Source organism: Pituophis catenifer, unplaced genomic scaffold (genome assembly GCF_029215685.1).
Source record: "Pituophis catenifer annectens isolate HBS135680 unplaced genomic scaffold, rPitCat1.0.hap2 SCAF_1, whole genome shotgun sequence".
In the NCBI taxonomy this organism is placed as follows: Eukaryota; Metazoa; Chordata; class Lepidosauria; order Squamata; family Colubridae; genus Pituophis; species Pituophis catenifer.
Genome location: NW_027256881.1, coordinates 28,988,834 through 29,009,800, shown reverse-complemented (window position 1 = coordinate 29,009,800; position 20,967 = coordinate 28,988,834). Strand labels below are relative to the sequence as shown.

Below are 20,967 nucleotides of genomic sequence, written 5' to 3'. Positions count from 1 at the left end.
CAGGAGACTGTGAGTTCTAGTTCCATCTTAGGTTCAAAAGCCAGGTGGGTGACTTTGGACCAATCACTCTGTCAGTCCAACTCACCTCATAGGGTTGTCGTTGTGGGAAAAATAGGAAGGAGTATTATGTATGCTTTTTGCCTTGAGTTACTTAGAAAGTAATAAAGTAGAATAAAAATCTAACAAATAAGTAAATATAATGAATTTATTATCACTACAGAATGTTTTATAATCACCTCTGAATATTTATCAATACCTGCATATCTTTAAAGCCCAATTCATGAAGAGTTTTTTCATCATAGTCAGTTGTTAGTTCATGTCCAGAAGAAATCATTCTTACAGGGCCCATGAGACCCCCTAAAAATGAAAAACAAATTTATTTTCAGTATTTTGCCTTCTATTCTAACCACCAAACATATGACAACCATTTTACAGAACTATAGAAATAATAGATTTTCTATTATTTTATTCATTCACTCACTCATTCATGTACCTAAATTGAGAAAAACACTAGAACCTCTTTTTTTTGTATGAACATGGTCTGAAAATAGAGACAAAATTAAACGTACCACCCAATTCAAATTGGATTGCAAATCAGTCAAGTTTTAATCAGAAAAATATTTAAAATGTACCTGGAAAATCTCCTTTTCTACTGATTTGACCAAATTCTTGCAGATGTGCTTGCTGATTCAACTGTTCTTTCTGCAAATTTTCATACCAATGCGTAACCTCAGCTCTTAAATCTGCCACCTGATCACTTGGATACATTTCAATGGTCATCTAGAACAGAACACATTATATATTAAATTTATTTCTCAGATAAAACAAGAGATTGAAAATAACATATGGGTTGAAAGCAAATTAAAACGTACTTTGTCAGGAAGTCCAGCTGGTTGACAAACAATTCTGAGAGGTAGTGACTGTTTATCACTCAATGCTTTTAAATGGCTGCTGATGCCAGTGCCTTCTATTTGCCATTGCCTCAGATGATATGCAAACCTGAAGAAAAAGTATTATAAAAAGGGAAAACAATGACAAACTATTTCTTCTGAGCAAATATATGGAAATATACACATCTACCTGTTCAAGGTGAAATTAATAAGCTGAGCTCATATACAAAGACAAGTGACTATGAATTTCTTAGTATTTTGCGACTTGTTGTGTTTATGAACTTTGTCAGTCTAAAGAACTATAAAGATAATTTTATGAGCTCAGTGTTTCAGTCTTATTTTAAAAGTAGGTTACTCAACACTACATGGGAAACCAAAGGATATTCCAAAACTAGAATGATTTATATCAGCGGCCCCCAACCCTTTGGGCACCAAGGGCTGATTCCACAGAGAAAGGTTTTACACGGACCGGGGTGAGGTGCTTTTTTCACATGCTGCCTGCATCCCATGGATAGGGCTTCGCTTGTTTCCACGGCCCAGTTTCTGGCATGCCATGGCCTGGTGCTGGTCCATGGACCGAGGTCTGGGGACCCCTAATTTATATCACAGGCAAGTTTCTTTCTCTCTTTTATCCCAGCCCCACCCCCTAGTCCTTGATTGAAAATAATCCACTTCAATTTGTAACAAAATTTTCAGAATTTTCTTTTGAAAATCCTAACTAAAAGCAGTTAAAAAAATGTAACACATTAATATTGAAACCACAAAAATAACATTCATAATTGCCAGTCATTTTTCCTGAAATACTACTTTTTGATAAAACAATACAAGGATATAGTTTACCTTCTCCGAAAAGCTTCTAAATGAGTTTTAAGCATGAGAAGTCCTCGTTCAATAATGGTAAGACTGGAATGAGAATCTTGCTCTAGATTACTAGATGCTATCATTAGGCTTTCCATGCACTTGCTAATAAATTCCTGTTCTTTCTCCAGACCTGTTTTACCTAAGAGTTAAAAATAAATGAATTAGATTAAAAAAACACCTTGTTTAAATTTATTTTATTTCTATAAGAAAAAAAATAATGATATAAAGTATTTTCTTTGGAATTCTAAACCCAGAATTTTCAAATAAATTATCATACCATTAATATAATAGGAATTAATGTACTGTATAGCTGCCCGGCTCACATCTCCAGATTGAGCTCTTAAAGCAATGCCCCAGAATTGGTCCATACCACACAACTGTAAAACAAAAAAGAAAAAAAGAAAAAGTAATATAGCTGACAGTTGACAATTTCTGCCCAAGAGTCAAGTAAAATTATCTACCATATCTTTCTCACATCTTTATCAGTATTACTGGTAAGGATTCTATTCTACACCAAAGGAAAGCACACAGTGATATGAGAAAATAAGTACACCTCACTGAAATTATTGCCTTTTTCAACATACAGATTACTTGATCTTCATTTCAACAATATTGGTAAAGGAATGCAATATAACAAGTATCATGTACCATTTTGTAGTCCATTGTATCATTTAATTTTGATCAGATCAGGGACAAATGTTGAAGTGAGTGGTCACATGCCTAGATCAAAAGAACATTCTGAGGTCTTCAAAAATGTGATAGATGCTGTTGTAATATGGATGAATAAATGCTAGTCTTGTTTGCCCACGTCTTTTAGTTTGATTCCAAGTAAGAAAAAATCTGGAGTTAGGGGGAAACTTGCACCTATTATCTCATTCAACCATTTTTGAATCTTTTCCCAAAATTTCCTGATCTGAGGTCAGGTCCATCACTGATGAAAGAAAGCACCCCTGGCCAAATTGCACTTCCAACATTTATCCGAGGATCCAGGGAACATTTTAGCTATCCTATCTGGTGGGAGATACCACCTATAGATCATTTTATAAAAGTTCTCCTTAAATGCTGCTGATAATGTCAATTTCATTGATCTATTCCATATTCCCTGCCATTCTTCAAGTTGTATCGATCTTCCTAAATTTCTTCCCCAGGCAATCATCGTATCCTTTACTATCTCCTCAGCTGTATAACTTGATAACAAAAGATTATAGGTCTTGGATATAAATTTTGTTTCGACACCCAGGAGTCTATCTAACGGTTGTTAGACTGTGAGAATGGCACTTGCCCAACACTGGAAAAATATAAATACACCATCAGATCAATTTATAATAAACAAGATATTAAATTGTGCCGAACTGGACAAATTAACGTATATCCTAAGAGACAAAAAAGAATCCATCTATTACAGCAATTGGGAACAATGGTATTTATGGTTAAGGAAGAGGACAAATATAGAATAAATAACACAGTATTAAATATATACTTAATTATAATGAGATAGCGTTTAGTATTTAAAATAGTCAACGCTAATTGAACAAAAGGATTTACCGGGATGTAACTATGAAAAAGTATTTGGGGGTTCGATATGACCCCCGGTTTGTCCTTCTTTGTGGTTGTCTTTATGTGTTGTGCTGAATACCCATATATAACTTATATATTACACTATATGTTTTTTTGTCTGTAAATAATTAATAAAGATCTATTTAAAAAAATGTTATGGATGCCTATGAGTTTGGAAAGGGATATCAAACATTTGCTGAACAATTGGATATTAATTATTCCACTGTCTAGAAGATCATAAACAAGTGAAGATGATTTCAAACAACTGCCAAATTGCTCAGGTCAGACCATCCCAGCAAATTCACACAACATGGTGAAAGAAGTCTCTATAAACTCCAGAATTTCATCACATGAGTTTCCGGTAGCTCTCACCACTACTAGTGAGGTCAGAGTGTCCTTTTTACCATTAGAAAGAAGCTGCACCAAATTAGATCTACTTGAAAGGTGTGTCAGGAGGAAACTTTAGCTATCCAGAAAGAACACCAGGACAAGACCAAAGTTTATTCACCTAGATAAAGACCAGGATTTCTGGAACAATGTGCTCTGGACAAATGAGGCCAAGATGGAGTAATTTGGAAATAGTACCAGATAACATGTTTGATGAAATACGCTCTCACAGAGAGGGCCTCCTCAGGGTGCTGTCGGTCAAGCAGTGTCGGCTGGAGGCCCCCAGGGGGAGAGCCTTCTCTGTGGGAGCACCCGCCCTCTGGAACGAGCTATCTCCCGGAATACGGCTGATTCTGGATCTCCGCACTTTCCGTAAGGCCCTGAAGACGTTTTTATTTCAACAAGCCGGCCTGGCCTGAATAGGTTTTATGGGTTTTTTAATTGTATAGCTAGTGTTTTTCGAAGCCGGGTGAGTGACAGCCAACCCAGGCTTGTAATAACATCAAGGGAAACATCTTTTAACTACAATACCCTTAGCGATAAAATAGTGGCTAAGGAGCACTGGGCAAAGATGATTTTGAAATGTAACTTTAAAGAGACAAAAAACCCGAAAATTGACTTTTGAATAAAACTAATTGGAAACGTTAAACATTGAGACATGGTCAAAGGATTGGAAGAGTTTAAATTTGGACTGGACTTTAAAAAAAGATTTGATACTTTTAAAACTAAAAGAAAAAGAGAAGCCAAGTAAGATTGTTATGTAACTGAAATAAGATGGATACTTGTTAAACAACTGGAAATTGTGGATTGCAGAGAGACACCTTCTGGAGTAAAAAGGAACATTGCAACTTGGTTTTTGTTTTGGAAAATCGAGAAATTTACAGATAACAACCTTGAGAATTTGTGGAGGATGATTTCTTTGTCTGCAGGCACCTTGACTTTGGGGGAAAAAGAAAAGAAAAGAGGAACCACAATGGAACTCTTATAATTGGGATAACATCAACTTAAAAAGAATAAAATGGTGCAGGAATTAGAGAAGGAAAAAATGATGTATTTGACTTGGAATGGAAATAAGAAAAATAATTAAAATGCCACATGGAGGACAAATTTGAGGACATTGAAGCTGAAATGAAGTATATGCAAGCAGACAAGAAAATGAAGAAACAAGACATAATGGCTGGAAATAAAGAAGACAAAGACAACGTGATTAAATATGAATAAGTAATGCACAGGTGGATAGTAATAATAAAAAGGAGGTTTTTAGAGATTATATTATGAAAAACAATAGTTATAAAGATGATTACACTGGGATTAACAGTGAAAGAATTGGGGAATATTGGGTAAAATAGAAAAGTCCAGGACTTTGATTTATAAAATAACTATATTGAGATTAATAATGGTTAACAGAAATATGAGAAGAATATGTTACAGATACTTAAAATTGAAATATGGATGGAAGCTTTAATATATTAGAAATAGACTATGTTAAAAGAAAATATATCAATGGACATAATGAATAAATTTTTATTAAGATGTTACATGGTATTACTTGAGAATAATTGATGACTGTAAAAACTGGGATATTGTTTAAATACCTACAACAATTGCAATAATTTGAATATTTTCAATAACTTTAATATTTTAATATTTTCTATATTTTGATAATTATCTAAGCAAAAAAGAAAAGAAGATTGAAATAATATAGGACTATGAATTACAAATAAGAATTACTCAAACTGCTTTTTATACAAATGGTATGGTTAAAGAGATAGAATTGTGGGAAATAATTGGAAAATTGTATTGTAGTCTTATTTGAATTAAGAACTATGTTTCAATGTTAAATTGCTATATTTTGGGGATTAGAGATAGGATCTAAATTTGGTGAAGTAATAAGGAAATAAAGATTCATTGAGCATTATACGAAGTAAAAAATGTAGGGAAGTTTTAGAAAGGGAAATAAGATTTTGAAAAATAAACATGTTTGACCTGTATTCTTAATACTGAGGATTTAGGCTAAGAATTATGAAATGTATTATGAGGTATTAACTGAACTGAGATTTAAATGGATTAATAGAAGGGTAATTGTTTTGATTAAATAAATAAGAGTAAACTTTTTACAAGATGGTAATAGGTGATTTAAGATTAAGTATTGTTAATAGTGAGGATTTAGGGTAAGAATTGTGAAATGTACTATGAAGTATTAACTGAATTAAGATTTAAGGGGGGTTAATAGAAGGGTAATTGTTTTGATTAAGTAAATTTGACTTAATTTTTTTAAGATGGTATTAGTTGAGATAGGTGAGTTAAGAGTAAGAAATAAGTATTATGGCAAAATAGAATATACAAAATTTTGTTAAAGATGGGGGTGGGGGGAAGAGAACTGTATAAATTGATGACCGGATCAGGGCTCTGTTCCGAAAAGATGTAATTTGTGTGTTGGAAAAAATAAAAATAAAAAAACTTTTTGCAAAAAAAAAAAAAAAAACAAACAAACAGTAAAAGAACAAACAATCAAGAAATATGTCACAGACTAACATTTGTTGGAGCGGCCATGAAGATCTTGGAAAAGGTATTCAAATTGCTTAACACATTGTAAGCCGCCCTGAGTCTCTGGAGAAGGGCGGCATATAAATCAAATTAAAAAAAAAATGCTGTGATGTCTCTATATCTAAAGATCAGAAGCATACATGCCACTGCATTCCCTGTAATACTCTTATGTCTGGCTTTAAAAAACATTACAAAATATTTAATTCAAATAAAAATCTTCTTACCTAATTACAGGAATGACTGGACAATGATGTAATCAAGTGATACTGTTCACTAAGCAATTCCTTATTAAAGTGTATCTTATTAAAGAGACATGTTAATATCAATAGAAGATAATATTTGTAGTTCAGAATTGAGCTGTGGGGTCCTTAGTGCTTTATGAGCTTGGCTGTTTTCACGCAGATGTTTCATTTCCCAACTAAGTAACATCATCAGTGCTAGTATGAAATGGGGTTTGCTCTGTTTATATGTTAGTGGTTTGCCCTGTCAATGTTGGTGGGAGTTATTTTTGATGATTCCTTGAGTAGGTGGCTGTTTATTGTTTGTTTGAGTTGGTAGTTCCTTGATTAGGGTATTATTTATTGCTTGATCCTTGGTTTAGTATTAGTCTTGGTGTTCATCTCTGCTTATCTAGGTATTGATTGCTGGAGGAAAGGTATTTTAATCTTTCTGTTTCCTTTTTGGCTTCTTGATTGTCTTTCAAATGGCATGTAGATGTTATTTATCTCTACATGCCTGTTGATGGCTTCCAGAAATTCTCTAGCCTTTTTGGACTTAGCTTGGTCTAGGATACTCATAGTTTTCCAGTAGAAGCTATGGTTAAGTCTGACCATGCGTCTGAAATTAAGGAGTTTTCATCATGTCTTCTGACTGCTAGTTAGTGTTCATGGATGTACTCTACCTCTTCTGCCTGATTGTCAGAGGAATTGCCAAGAATATTCCCACCAACATTGATAGGGCAAATCATTAGACTATAAACAGAGAACAAACCTCACTCCCTTCTAGCACTGATGGTGTTATCTGGTTGGATAATAAAACATCTGCAACAAAACAACCAAGCTCAGAAAACACCAAGGACCCCACAGACATATTAATTTTACAAAAAATGAAATAATCGCTCAGTACATTTGCTTACCTCTGAGTTTGAACCACCATCATATGCACTAGTAGCCAATCGAGCCAAATTACATAAATGCTGAAACAAGTTTAATCCAGTCATACTAATTGTTTCAGGCTTCAGCTGAGGCATCTAACAAAAAAAATATATATATCATTTTGAAGCTTGTGCTCAATAGAAATAATAACTGATTATGTAGCAAAGATAAAATCCACTTACCTTTTCTAAAAAAAGATGCTTGTAGGTTTCCATTCCCATAGCATGCTGATCTTTACTTCTTACTTGATTTAAGAACCAGTGTAGAGCATCATCATAACATTCAGAATCTTCAACTAAGCAGTGCCATAGTACATCAACTTGTTCCAGACTCAATCCTAAAAATTAAAATATATTTTATTTATGAAATTTGCTATCCATTTTTTATTCGGATTATAATAATCCTCCAATGGGTTATAATTTGGATATCTCTCTCCTCTGCAATACAAAACCAGAACAACAAAAAACAATAACAGTATAGTTCAATAAAAATCCTAGGTTAGCTTTTATTTTTCTAATCAGTGAATTTCTGATAAACATACATTGTCATGGTGATGTGCCCTGTCCATTAGGTCCACAGTTTTGGTGTACTGGACCTTGTCTGGGGAAGGAGGGCAGGCTGCTACAACCCTCAGAATCCGTAGGCTGCATGGCTCCATCCCAGAAGCAGGTGCCATTTTTAGAGTGGTTGCCCTGCAACAACACTGTGCCTGATCTTAAATATTGCCCTATTCCAGAGCCACATGACCTACAGATGATGTGAAGTGGATTGGCATGCTATCCTTCCCTAATATGACCTCTAGAGAACTTTCAAAAGTAAGTGCAAGATTGGGAGTATGTGGAAGTGTGGGAGACCTGTGGGGTGGGAAGCAGACCAAGGCTGTGAGGACCCTGAGGGATGGGAAGCAAAGCACAGGATACCTATGGGTACAGGAGGCCTTGGGAGCTCAGGGCAGGTGGGTCTTACTAGACCTTCCAAGGCCTCCCTCACCTGAGGCATCCCATGTGCCATTTAATGAAGCACTGGGAAGAACAGGAGTGGGGGTCACTAAGCAATGCTATCACGTGGGCATTTTGCTTATCGACCATCATGACTTGCAACCATAAGAGGCAGGCTCAATTTTGTTGTAACTTGAGGACTCCTGTAAACTGTGGAATCTGCTCCCTTCACGTGTGATATAGACCAAATTAGACTATAGGGAAGCTGGAAAAATTCATGGAAGATTGAGCTATCGGTGTCTATCAGTACTGACGGCTATTTATTACCTTCAGAATCACAGATGCCATGCCTTGTATTCCAGCTGCTAGGGAGCAACAAAAGAAGAGACCTATCACTTTTATATCCCTACGTTAACTTGGTCCTGCAATAGCACCATTTTAACACTATTATGTGCTTCCAACTCATTAGCTGATTCACAATATAGTTGTAAACAGTATCAAAATGTTTCAAGAGTTACATTCCTCAAAGAGGTCATCCATCAATGTGACAAAGAGCTAGTTTGGTCTAGTGCAGGGGTGTAAAACTCGATTTCACTGAGAGCCACATCAAGGTTGTGTTTGACCTCGGGGGGCCAGGGTGGGCACAACCAGCTCTACGTCACTCGTGTCAAGGGTGCCTGTGATGGCCTGAGCACTCTGCCAGAGAAAATGGGTTACCGAGCTCCGTTTTTGGCTGCGATGGCCTCCTACAACCCTCTGTCAGTGAAAATGGAGCTTGGACCACATACGGCCCTCCCAAGTTCTGTTTTCGTTGGCAGAGGCACCGCAGGCCGGTCCTTCACTATTTCCAGGGCAGCCCGTGGGCTGGATTCTAAGCACCCCATGGGCTGGATTCGACCCACAGGCCTTGAGTTTGACACCCCTGGTCTAGTGGTTAAGGTACCAGGCTAGAAATTGGGATTGGGAGACTGCGAGTTCAAATCCCACCTTAGCCATGAAAACCAGCTAGATGATCTTAGGCCAGTCACTCTCTCTCAAGGTGGTTGTTGTGGGTAAAATAGAAGGAAGGACTATTTGATGTACTTGTTGCATTTATAATAAGAATAAAAGGAGAAAAAAGGAGAGGAAGAGGAGAGAGGAGAACCCAGTATTTAATAAAAATATTTTTTTTAAAGATTATCTAAAGCTACATGGCTGCCAACACCTTGAAGCAGGGTATTACTGCTAAGCAACAGATATTAAGCATCAATATTGTGAGTTAAAAAGCACAGTACTGCCCACTCATTCAGAGAAATTAATATTTCTCTGTGATAACCTTGTGATAACCTGACAAATTCAGTCAACCTTTTCCAGATAGATTGAATTAGCCATGAAGGGTAGTCATTAAGAAAATACGTAGTTGGACAAATTGTTTATATTCTAAACAATTGCTCAGGTTTCAATCCTGTTAATGCAGACTAAATGGGGCTTCGGACATTTCATGTGGAATTGCACCAACTTGAATATAAAGGCTTTTCCCCACTAAAAAGCTCTGCAAATATCATATAGGAGATGGCTGTGGAGATGGCTGGTCACTTGAAAATTAGAAAACTTATGATGCCTTTGCAACCATTAAAGAGGTGCAAGTAGTATGGGTCATCCTCAAGCCAACATTTCACGCCACTTACTCTCCAGTTATATGCCTTGCCTTGCTGTCTACAGATCCTCTGGAAAATCAAATATTTATCTGAGGTCAATGAATAAGAGAAAATAACTGATTGTGTCAGGAATGACTGTGTTCACACCTTTTCCTATCTTGTCATTTCACAATAGAACTCAGAAACTGATGCAAACATAGCCAGAAAAAACATATCCAGAAAACCTATACCACAGTACAAAATTCTTTGAGCTCCATAAATCTGCAGAAATAATTGTTATCTCTAATTGGTAAAGAACCTTCAAGATGCAGGAACCCACTATTATAGCACCCCCAAAATATGCCTATCCAGGCTCTTTAAACACCTTCATTAAATGAAAGTCCCCTACTGAAAACTCCTCAAAAGCTCCTTTAGTATTAGAAATTCTTTCCTACATTCTAACAAAATATCAATTTCCTTCTAATTTAGAACTATTGTTTCTTTACTATCTCTTGGGACAATTCTGAACAATTCAGCCTTGTCTTTTATATGACAGATGTTCATATAATTTTAAAACTTTTATCATATTTCTCTGCAATTGCCTCAGCCACAGGCTAAACATATCCAATACTTCATCATAGATTCGCTTTTCCCAGCATATTATCATCTTGATTGCAATCTTCTGGACAGGCTTCAGTTTATTACTGCCCTTCCTAAAATGTAATGGCCAGGACTGGATATTATGTGGACCAATGCAGAAAAGAATGAACAATGAATTATTTGATCTTCACATAATACTTCTACTTATGCAGCCTAGATTGTATTTGCTTTATTTGCAGCGGAATCACACTTTTGGCCCAATAAATGACTCCAGATTCTCTTTGCATGCATTGCTGTCCAGTACAATTGATTGATTGATTGATTTTTTTTCTTTCTTTCTTTTTCTTTCTTTCCTTCTCTTTCTCTTTCTCTCTCTCTTCTGTCTGTCTGTCTGTCTGTCTGTCATAAACTGGGCTGGTTGTTGAACGCCCAACTGCAGTGGGAACACTGGAAATCTAGAATTGGGTTATAATTACATTTTGGGGTGTCTGTTGTAATTCCAAATGGTTGCTAAGCAACCGGTTGTAAGTCATGGACTACTTGTACTTAAAGTTTGCAGTTACAATAAGCATTCTGAATTCCCCACCTTAAATATTTCTTTAAAAAATAAATCTTCAAGAAAAAATCAGAAAATTAAATTTTTAAAAATTAATATATAGTAAGAACTTACTGAAATGATCTGGTGATCCCAGAGTGGAAAAGACACATGTCAGAAACTGAAGACGCACCTGAACCTCTGCGCTATGGCTGTATCTATCATTGAAATTATTTAAGTTAAATTAGTAAACCTTAAAACAGCTTAATATTTTTTCCAAATTAAATTAGACTAATACATCTCATCTTTTCTGAGGGTTATCTTAACCTCATCAGATGACACAAGGTTATTACAAATGCTGAAAAAGATAAAATCATTTAAGCTTGACTGCTGTAAACTTCACAGACATCCAATTCAGGTTTCATGACAAAAAAGGTAGAGGAATTAAAAATTCTAAATCAAAAAGAGAATTTTAATTTGTCCATTGTAAAACGTATTATCAAATCTTAAAACTAAACATTATTGTAGGATTCAGAATTTTTTTCATCATGCCTGGACCAGTAATATTTTTCCAGTTGGGTGAAATAGTTTAGTTTCCCCAGCTGTTATGGATTACAGGGTGCATGGTGATATATAGCAACAATGCAGAAATGCAATCAAAACAGACAAACTAAAATTCATATGGGGGTATTTTGTAAAGTAAAATATAAAATAGAACTATTTTTTTATTACAGTCATAGGCCAGCATAAATATAAAATATTAATCTGCTTCATTCTTATTTTGTTAAATAAACAAAAATTACAATGTTGAATATTGATTTTTGCTGCTGAATTTCTACACTGAGGGTTCAGTGATGTCAAAAACAAAACAAAACAAAAAACACTGGAGGTGAACGTGGCCTAGAAGTCCCCCCCCCCCATAGAGCATACATAAAATATTATTATGTGTTTCTTTGTCATATAACACTGGAGAATATAAATGCTGGCTATATTAATCTGAAATAACCTTTTATGAATTTAAGACTAACACACTATGACTGTAGGTTTTCCTCCATTCGCTGGGTTAAGGTGAGATGAACGTGGGGGCTGCATGGGAAACTTTTGACTGTAGAACCAGGTATTTTGGATCTGATATTTTTATTTTAAGTAAATGATTTGATTGTGAGGTACCCAATGTTGGATACAAGATGGGTGGATATTTAAATGTTTTAAATAAGTATATATTAGTGCCATATGGAAACTTTAAGAAATGTTATTCAAAAGTTTCAGTTATTAATGATGAACATATATTCAGTATACATTTACTGAATTTGTATCTCGTATTATAAAAGACAACATGGAATCTGCTGTGTATCTAATACCCAAATGATAAAAGCCTTATTCTTTCATTTTAATTTTCAAACTATCTTTTTTACCTTTCTCCTATTCCAATATAAACATTGTTGAACATAAACAACTTCAATCAACAGTCAGCACTCAGCATAAAATAGTATGGTATAAATTAGTCAGGCAGAGGCAAATATTGATGGATATTGGAGTTATACACTGCCTCAGTATAATTTTATTTGGTCAATGCCATCTTAAAATGTCAAATTCTATTTTGCATCAGAATTCCTTTTGTTTTATTCCTTTTTCCACTTACCAAAAGAGCTAGTACATCTCTGAAGAAGAATGGTAGAAGTGGATAGGCATCAATAAGTCAGATGCTGAAATTATTCAGACCGGTCAAGTGATTAGTGTGGTCATGTGCAAATGGAGTTTAGCAAGGCCAAGGTGAACAATGGTAGTACTAAATATTAAATCATGAACAGACAAAAAAGGACAAGATCCTTATCCTCCAGAATCATACTTACAATGTGTGTTTATGCCGTCTTTCTCTGACTGCTTGAATGTAGTATATCAAATTATCAAAGAAAAGCTTCATCATATTAAGTTCTTTTTCAGCCCACCTGTTTCAATGCAAGAGTTCATATCATTTAATGGGAATTATAGAAAAAAAAACCATTGTGTAAGTCATACACACCCATACTGCATTTAATACGATTTCTTAAATAGTTCATAATATTTCTTAAATATTAGGTTTAAGGTTGCTCTGTATGATGTGCAATAACTCTAACCACTTTTTGACACAGCAATTGTTCCATTCGTTACTCATTACATCCACTACTAGACATGATATGGCAGGTTTTAGCTTGTGACAGCATGCAGGAGTCAATGTCTTCTTGCGAGTCTGGCACACATCCATGCAAGATTTTGTTTTTGCTTAATTGATAAGTAGAACCTGAGAATAATAGTATTCTATAGGAAGATATATCCCACAAGAGAAAGGGAGGCTTGCCGTTAAGAGGCAAAAAGAAGTGATTTAAAAAGCAAATTATATGCTGGGTATATAATTATAACAAGGATGTATGAAGGCTGGCAACCTTCTAGGATCTAGGGAACACTGGCTATCATTTATTATTAGTTGTACTAAAAGCACTGGTGTGTGGTGTTCTTAAGTTGGACTGGGCAGTGTTCCCTTGCTGAAGAGGTTTTCAAGGAGGGCTTTAGGGGAAAGAACTCTGCAGCATTTATGAATGGGAGGTTTTGAAAATCAATTGAACAATTGAGAATCATATTGGATTAGCATATTTAGCCCCTTTCTTATCTCTAAATTGAATTTCAAAGTACAGCAGTTCCCTATCCGATGGTGTAACTCCAGTATAGCTTTCAACCTTAAAACTTAAGATATTTATTAGATTTTTCTTTCCTGCTTTTATTACTTTAGAAGTAACTCAAGGCAGCAAACATATATAATACTCCTTCTTCCTCCTATTTTCCCCACAACAATCTTGTGTGGTGGGTTGGGCTGAATGTGACTGGCCTAAATTCACCTAGCCATCTTTTATGCCTCATGACTAGAACACACAGTCCCCTGGTTTCTAGGCCAGTACCTTAACCACTAGGAGAAACTGGACATGATAGAATGCATACATTTACAGGTATAGTTATGCTGATGTACCAATATTTATACTAATGTACCATCAGTACGCTGACGATACTCAGCTGTACATCTCCACCCCGGACCACCCCAACGATGCCCTTGAAGTGATGTCCCGGTGCCTGGAGGCCGTACGGATCTGGATGGGGAGGAACAGGCTCAGGCTCAATCCGTCCAAGATTGAGTTGCTGTGGTTTCCGACGTCCCGATATAGTCAGTTGACACCATCGCTGACTATCAGGGGCGAATCGCTGGCCCCCATGGAGAGGGCTCGCAACTTGGGCGTCCTCCTGGATTCACGGCTGTCTTTAGAAGAGCACTTGACGGCCGTGACCGAGAGGATTTTTCATCAGGTTCGCCTGATTTGCCAGTTGCGTCTTCTGGATCGGGACTCCTTAAACACGGTCACTTATGCCCTCGTCACTTCCCGCCTGGACTACTGCAATGCTCCCTACATGGGGCTCCCCTTGAGGAGCACCCGGAGGCTCCAACTGGCGCAGAGTGCGGCCGCGCGGGTGGTTATGGGAGCGACATGGCGCTCCATGTAACACCTCTCCTGCGCGAGCTGCACTGGTTCCCGGTGGTCTTCCGGGTGCGCTTCAAGGTTTTGGTTACCACCTTTAGAGCGCTCCATGGCTTAGGGCCTGGTTATTTACGGGACTGCCTGCTGCCGCAAACGGCCTCCCACCAGCCGGTACGCTCTCACAGAGAGGGACTCCTCCGGGTGCCGTCAGCCAAACAATGTCGGCTGGCAGCCCCCAGGGGGAGAGCCTTCTCTTCTACTATCTGGAACGAGCTCCCCCCGGAGATATGGAGGATCCCGGATCTACGCACCTTCCGCCGCGCTCTTAAGACCTTTTTATTTCGCCAGGCTGGTCTGGCCTAACCTTTCCCATTCTTTTTTAATGTAAATTTTAATTTGTTCTTAACCTGGGGTTTTAAATTTGTCTTGGGCTAAATTGATTTAATTAGATTTTATTTCTGTTCTTAATTTTTGTATTTTACGTGTTTTATTCTGTGCCTGTTCACCGCCCTGAGTCCTTCGGGAGTAGGGCGGTATAAAAATTTAATAATAATAATAATAATAATAATAATAATAATAATAATAATAATAATAATAATAATAATAATTATGCTGCATACTGGTTATGTGCCATCAAGTTGTTGCTGACTTCTAGTGATCACAAAAACAAGACAGATGCTGCATACAATTCAGAAGAGAAAAAAAATTCTTTCCAAGACATTTTAAAAGTCAAGCCCTGGCAGGTTAGCAGCCAAGTGGAACATAGTATGTAATCTAGTTGTAAATATAACTCTTAACAAGACATCATACTGAAAACATAACTAAAAGTAAAAGAATTGAAAATAAATGTTGTTTGATCTCTTAATGAGAGAAAAAAAATGCATCAAGAGGTGTTTGGCATCAAAATCTGTGAATTTACAAAACTTCATGACATTCCTCATCACAGCTTATTCCTCTATTACCAAGACTGGTTTTAACGCTTTCATTATTTAAAAAGATCTTGTGGATGTAATTAAATAAATGAGGAATAAATTAATATTGTACCACACATGATTGCTAGAGATTCAAGCTAGCTTCAAATTTTATATTATTTCTTCCCTGAGACCTACCGTATTTTTCAGAGTATAAGATGCACTCCCCCCCCCACAGGCAAAAGTGGGTGAAAATTTTGGTGTCTTATATATCGAATGTTGCATCAGCTGGGGGCTTGTCATATCTGAGGGGAGGGAGTTGGTGTGGCGGGAACAGGCAGATGATTGGCGGTATTCTGGGAGGCTGATCCAACCGCCAATCGGCTGTGAAGGCTCCAGCGTTCCCCAGCTGAGGCAGCAACGCAGAGGTGGGATTCAGCCAGTTCGACCGAACTGCTTTTTAAAGTTGTGTGCAGTTGGGACAGTCGGCTGATCCCGCCACTGGCTGCAGATTACCACAGATTGGGAATAAGGATGAAGTCCTGCTAAGATTTGATGTGCCATCTAATAAGACTGTTGATCTGAAAGGTACCAAAAACATAGCCGTGAAAACCTCAGGACATGAGAAACCACATTACACGGTTGTGTTGTCCTGCTGTGCAGACGGCACCAAATTGCCACCGATGATAATTTTCAAAAGGAAAACCTTTCCAAAAGTGATCCCAAAAGGAGTTGTCGTGCATGTTCATGAGAAAGGATGGATGGACAAAAATGGAATGAGAGTATGGGTTGAAAAAGTGTGGTCCAAATGTCCTGGAGAGCTTCTGAAAAAACCAGCTTTATTAGTGCTCGACCAGTTTAGAGCACATATTAGCGAAACCACAAAGAAGAGATTTAAAGAAGTGAAGACTCGTCTAGCTGTAATTCCTGGGGGTCTTACCAGCCAGTTGCAACCTGTTGACATTTCCATCAACAAACCATTTAAAGTCTATATGCGAGAAGAGTGGAACAAATGGATGGCTACTGGTAATCATGATCTGACACCTATTGAACGAATGAAGAGGCCCACTATCACTCAAGTTTGTGAATGGGTTAAAACATCATGGCACTCAGCGAAGGACAAAATCGTTGCACAGTCATTCAAAAAATGTGATGGAACCGAAGATGGTATCATATATAAATATAGTGAAGAAAGTGATATCAGTGATTGTGAGCAACTGAGCTTCATAAATTCTGACACTAGCAATGATGACTTCTTGGGGTTTCCAGAAAACTAGAAGAGTGCTTGAACCTTAAAGATCTCCTCATTTGTTAATGACAGTGATGATGGTCCTTAATACTGCTGTTGACTTTACATAGTTGAAATATTATTCTTCTATATTTTATTAAATATATTACTACACCATTTGGTTCAGAATATTTTTTTTTCTTGTTTTCCTCCTCTAAACCTAAGTGCGTCTTATAATCAGGTGTATCTTATAGTCCGAAAAATATGGTAATTATTTGTATCACAATAACTATTTATAGGGTTTTATTAGTTCAGGGTTGATTCCTGGGAACTGCCTGGACTAGTCCTTGGAGATTTCTTGCCACTCCATTTGTAATTAAATAAATCAGCAAATGTTTTGAAGTTACTAAATTGAATGTTCAAAATAAAATGAAATGGATTTTAAAATTCTTAGCATTTTTGTAAGGAATGCCTCTTTGATTCCTAATTTCTAATCATACTACCAGTAATAAGGAATCATATTCAGCTTCTTTTGCTATGTCTAGGTAGTTGTACTTACATTGTAATCCAATGTGTATCATAACTGCTCCCAAATTGTTGAAATGTACCGAATAATTTTGGGAGAAGACGAAGAGAAACTACAACTGATCTAAGGAATGAAAGAAAATTAGATATAAATCAACACCGGCATCATGGTGATCTTTAATTTATAGCCTTTACATTAACATTATGATATAGTTATATTTAAAGAAAAAAAATGGTGAAGAACTAATACCTGCAGTTTAAGCCTAATTGTTTATTTATATATACTTATGTATCATATTTAGAAATTGCCCATGTCCCTCAGAGCAACTCTGGGTTCTTTATTTACCTGTTATTTGCTAAATTTTCAAGACAGCCTTCGATGAACCTCATACGAATTTGTCTATCAGTAAACCAACATACTAGTGAACATAAAAGCTTCTCTGCTTCATTTATTAAACCTTCAGAAAGATGTATCTAGAGCAAGTAAGAGAAGAGTTATTGACAATTATTATTACTTTTTCTTTGGAAAATATTCTTGTGTGATATTTAACTTACTGCATCTTCATCCTGGACCAGATCCCACAAAAGGGTATTTCCCTTCTTACAAACATTATCCAAGTTAATATCTGTCACTGCGTTGCTGTTGTACTGGTGCTTATGAACTGCTGGCCCTGAGCAAAAGACAGGTGTTATTAAAAATATAGAATGTGTATCCTGACTTGAGTGGAATCTGTCCATGAATACCTGTAAATAAATGTTAATATACAACCCTATAACCTTGAAGCAAGTCAGGATATCGGGGGACCAATTACAGGCAAGTGCAGTTAATTTTATTAAAAATATTATAATAAATTGGGAATTCTTCACCTCTTTAAAATTTATTATGAATCACTATGGTACAAACATATGAAATGTTCTTATATTTTTTCTTTCTTGGCAAAGTTGCATAGTTTTTAAGCAACAAATATTATGCACAACTCATTTTTAGAAGGAGCAAAAGAGCTCCATCCTATTACGTCATATGCAATTATTATCCACAAAGATCAATGGATGAGGTATCACTGTAATCCAAACAACAGGGCTTTTTTTCTGTGCCTAACCCTCTCCTACATACAGCTTTAATCATAATATAAGACAGGATGCATGACAAAACATCTTTTTTACTATTTTCAGTTTAATCGGAATCATACCTAGCCCTCCCTTCCTTTCCAATTAAGAGGCAGCATGTATCAAAACAAGCATAATGAAAACATCCAGAAATTCAAAATAAGGCAATAACTATGGAGCTGCAGACCTGATACTACTCCAGCCTTTAGATAAGGTCCAAGAAGATGCTTGAGTGACATGTTTTTCCTGTAGTTTTAGACAGAAGTATATTTTTACAATCCATAAATGTGCTTATGCTATACTTTACAGTAGAAGCTTGCTATTGGGATGCAGCCTCCTTAGGTTTTGGTGTTGGTCTTGCAGTGATTCCTGATTTGTTCAAAGCTTAATTTTATCTAGAATTGTTGTGGTCTGCCAGCGGCCTGCAGAGCTGGCAGCAGAGTCTGACAGTAAGGAAGTTGGGGAGGAACATGGGCAGTCCTGGAGTCTGGGGAAGGCTCAGACGAGGGCTCTGCGTCGGAGGCAGAGAAAGGGCCATCTGGGTGGTACGTGCTGCCTTCGGAACCTCCAGAAGAGTCGGATCTCAGCAAGGCAGAGGAACAGGGGGAGCCTGTTCTCAGTATGCGCATGCACAGAGCTGCCAGAAGGCAAGAATAATTAAAACAAAAGGGACGACTCAGGAGTAGGGCTTGAAGATGATTGGCCCCTCCCATAAGACTTAAAAGAGGAGCAAAGGCATGTGGGCCTTTGCAGGAAGCAACGTTGTTAATTCTGTTCAGTGTAAAGTCTGAAGCTCTGTTTGATTCTGGACTCTGTGTGACTTTGCCAATTAAGTCTTTGACAGCATGTCAAGTGAGATAAAAGTGGGTGATTATCAGCCTTATCCCAAAGGACTCTTTACAACTATTTGGGACTCATCTGTGAATGAACAGAATTCACAGCTGTTGCAATAAAAGAGGTTTTTGGGACTGCTCGTGTGTTTTACTGACTCAAGAAGCCTAGGTCAGAACAAGAATGTTGTAATTGTGAGTATGTAACTAACCCAATGAAAATTTGGCAATAGGCTGGAATATAATCAAAGTACTACTATTGGAAGCCAAATACATTTCTTATACTTTTTGAATAATTTGTATTTGTATTGATGTTATTATTTAAAAGGTAAATCGAAAACATACTTATCTTCTTTAAAATTTTAATACAAGTTACTTTTACTTTTACACCCTTTTACTGTTATATAAATAATAAAGGAAGCTGTGGTGTAATGTAGTCTGGAGTCCCAGGAGGGAGGGGCTGCTTCCCAGAGGGCAAAGAGGCAGAAGAACTTGGAAAGTCTGGTAGGCAGGGAGAGGGTTAAGTTGGCTCCTACCTAGCAGATCAGAGTATATCTATAGTTATGCAGATAGTTGCTTTAGTCTATCTTTAGACACCAGCAAGATTCTGTCTGTAGCCAGCAAGATTCTGTCTACTGAGAAATAATTCTATGTATCATTCTTGGTTCTTAACATAAGTAGTTTGTAAAATTCTATACTGAATTAAAATACCTGCATAAACAAAGTTTCTGCCTGAGAATGCCTCTCAAGAGACCATCCTCTACAACTGGAATAACACACATGAAAAAGCACTTTTTTGTAATTCCAATAAAAGAAATGCCTATTCTGGGGAAAGATATTGGGTAAATCAGATAAAAGTTGTTTAGCTCTTTATAGATTTTATTGTTCTTATACTTCACCTTTCTACTTATGAATTGTGTTCAATTATCTTTTAATACAAGTAAATTAAAAAAATAAAACAATTATAGCACGATTTATAGAAATAAAGCCAACAATATCCACTCATTAATAAGCCAGCTTATTTTCTGAAGGCCTGATTGAATATTTTTTTTTAACCTGCTATCAGAAGTACTGGTTTATATTAAATGTCTGAGCTCCTCTGGCAAAAGTTTTAAAACCTGAGAGCATTTATATAACCTGCTCAAATCAATAGCCCACAATATTCTGTACAAATATCATATGTTTTAGTTTCATATCTTATTCTTTTACTAGCAGTGTGAACTTTGAGATATTAAGTCAGTAATTTTTATAAAAAATAGGCAGCAAATGTTTCATGTAACAATGTTCATTGTTTTTCTCTACAGTTAAGCCTGTAAAATCTGTAACATGAAGGTCATGATTAATAGAAAGATTAGTAATTTTATGACACTATTTCCATCAATGCAGTACTTTACAATTTTGTTTTGTTTTTCAGAGACTGATTGAATATTATCCTTGACTTAATTATTTCTTACCTTGGCTGAGATGCTCATGATAAATGGAAGCAAGATTTGGAAGGTGCTGCTGAAGATGAGAAGTTAGTTCTGCATGTGAGTTTATCTGTACCAGCTCTTCTTCACATCCTGATTCTTCCCCATCAAAATCTGCCATATTTTTCTCTGATTTTGCACTGACTTGACTGCTGCTACAACTGACATCATCAGCACTTAACATATCATCAACCATGTGTCTATAACATAAAAGCAAGTATATGCTAACTACACCTTTTTATATATGCAAACTATAGAAGAATATTAGTTTTACATAAGCAAAGGGAGGAAATTCTTATTAGCCAGAGG

General features: G+C 36.4%; 1 protein-coding gene across 1 annotated transcript in view; it reads right to left on the bottom strand.

The window, feature by feature from the left end:
- Nucleotides 1-20,967, bottom strand: part of USP34 (ubiquitin specific peptidase 34) — a 161,701-nt gene that overhangs the window by 74,259 nt on the left and 66,475 nt on the right. The window contains exons 16-28 of the mRNA XM_070932221.1: nt 20,644-20,858; nt 17,808-17,923; nt 17,599-17,726; nt 17,287-17,376; nt 12,939-13,034; nt 11,221-11,303; nt 7,579-7,733; nt 7,378-7,491; nt 2,029-2,128; nt 1,731-1,890; nt 873-999; nt 633-780; nt 257-357 (exon numbers count right to left, since the gene is read on the bottom strand). Of these exons, the coding sequence (XP_070788322.1) occupies nt 257-357; nt 633-780; nt 873-999; nt 1,731-1,890; nt 2,029-2,128; nt 7,378-7,491; nt 7,579-7,733; nt 11,221-11,303; nt 12,939-13,034; nt 17,287-17,376; nt 17,599-17,726; nt 17,808-17,923; nt 20,644-20,858 (1,633 nt within the window). The remainder of the gene's footprint in view (nt 1-256; nt 358-632; nt 781-872; nt 1,000-1,730; nt 1,891-2,028; nt 2,129-7,377; nt 7,492-7,578; nt 7,734-11,220; nt 11,304-12,938; nt 13,035-17,286; nt 17,377-17,598; nt 17,727-17,807; nt 17,924-20,643; nt 20,859-20,967) is intronic.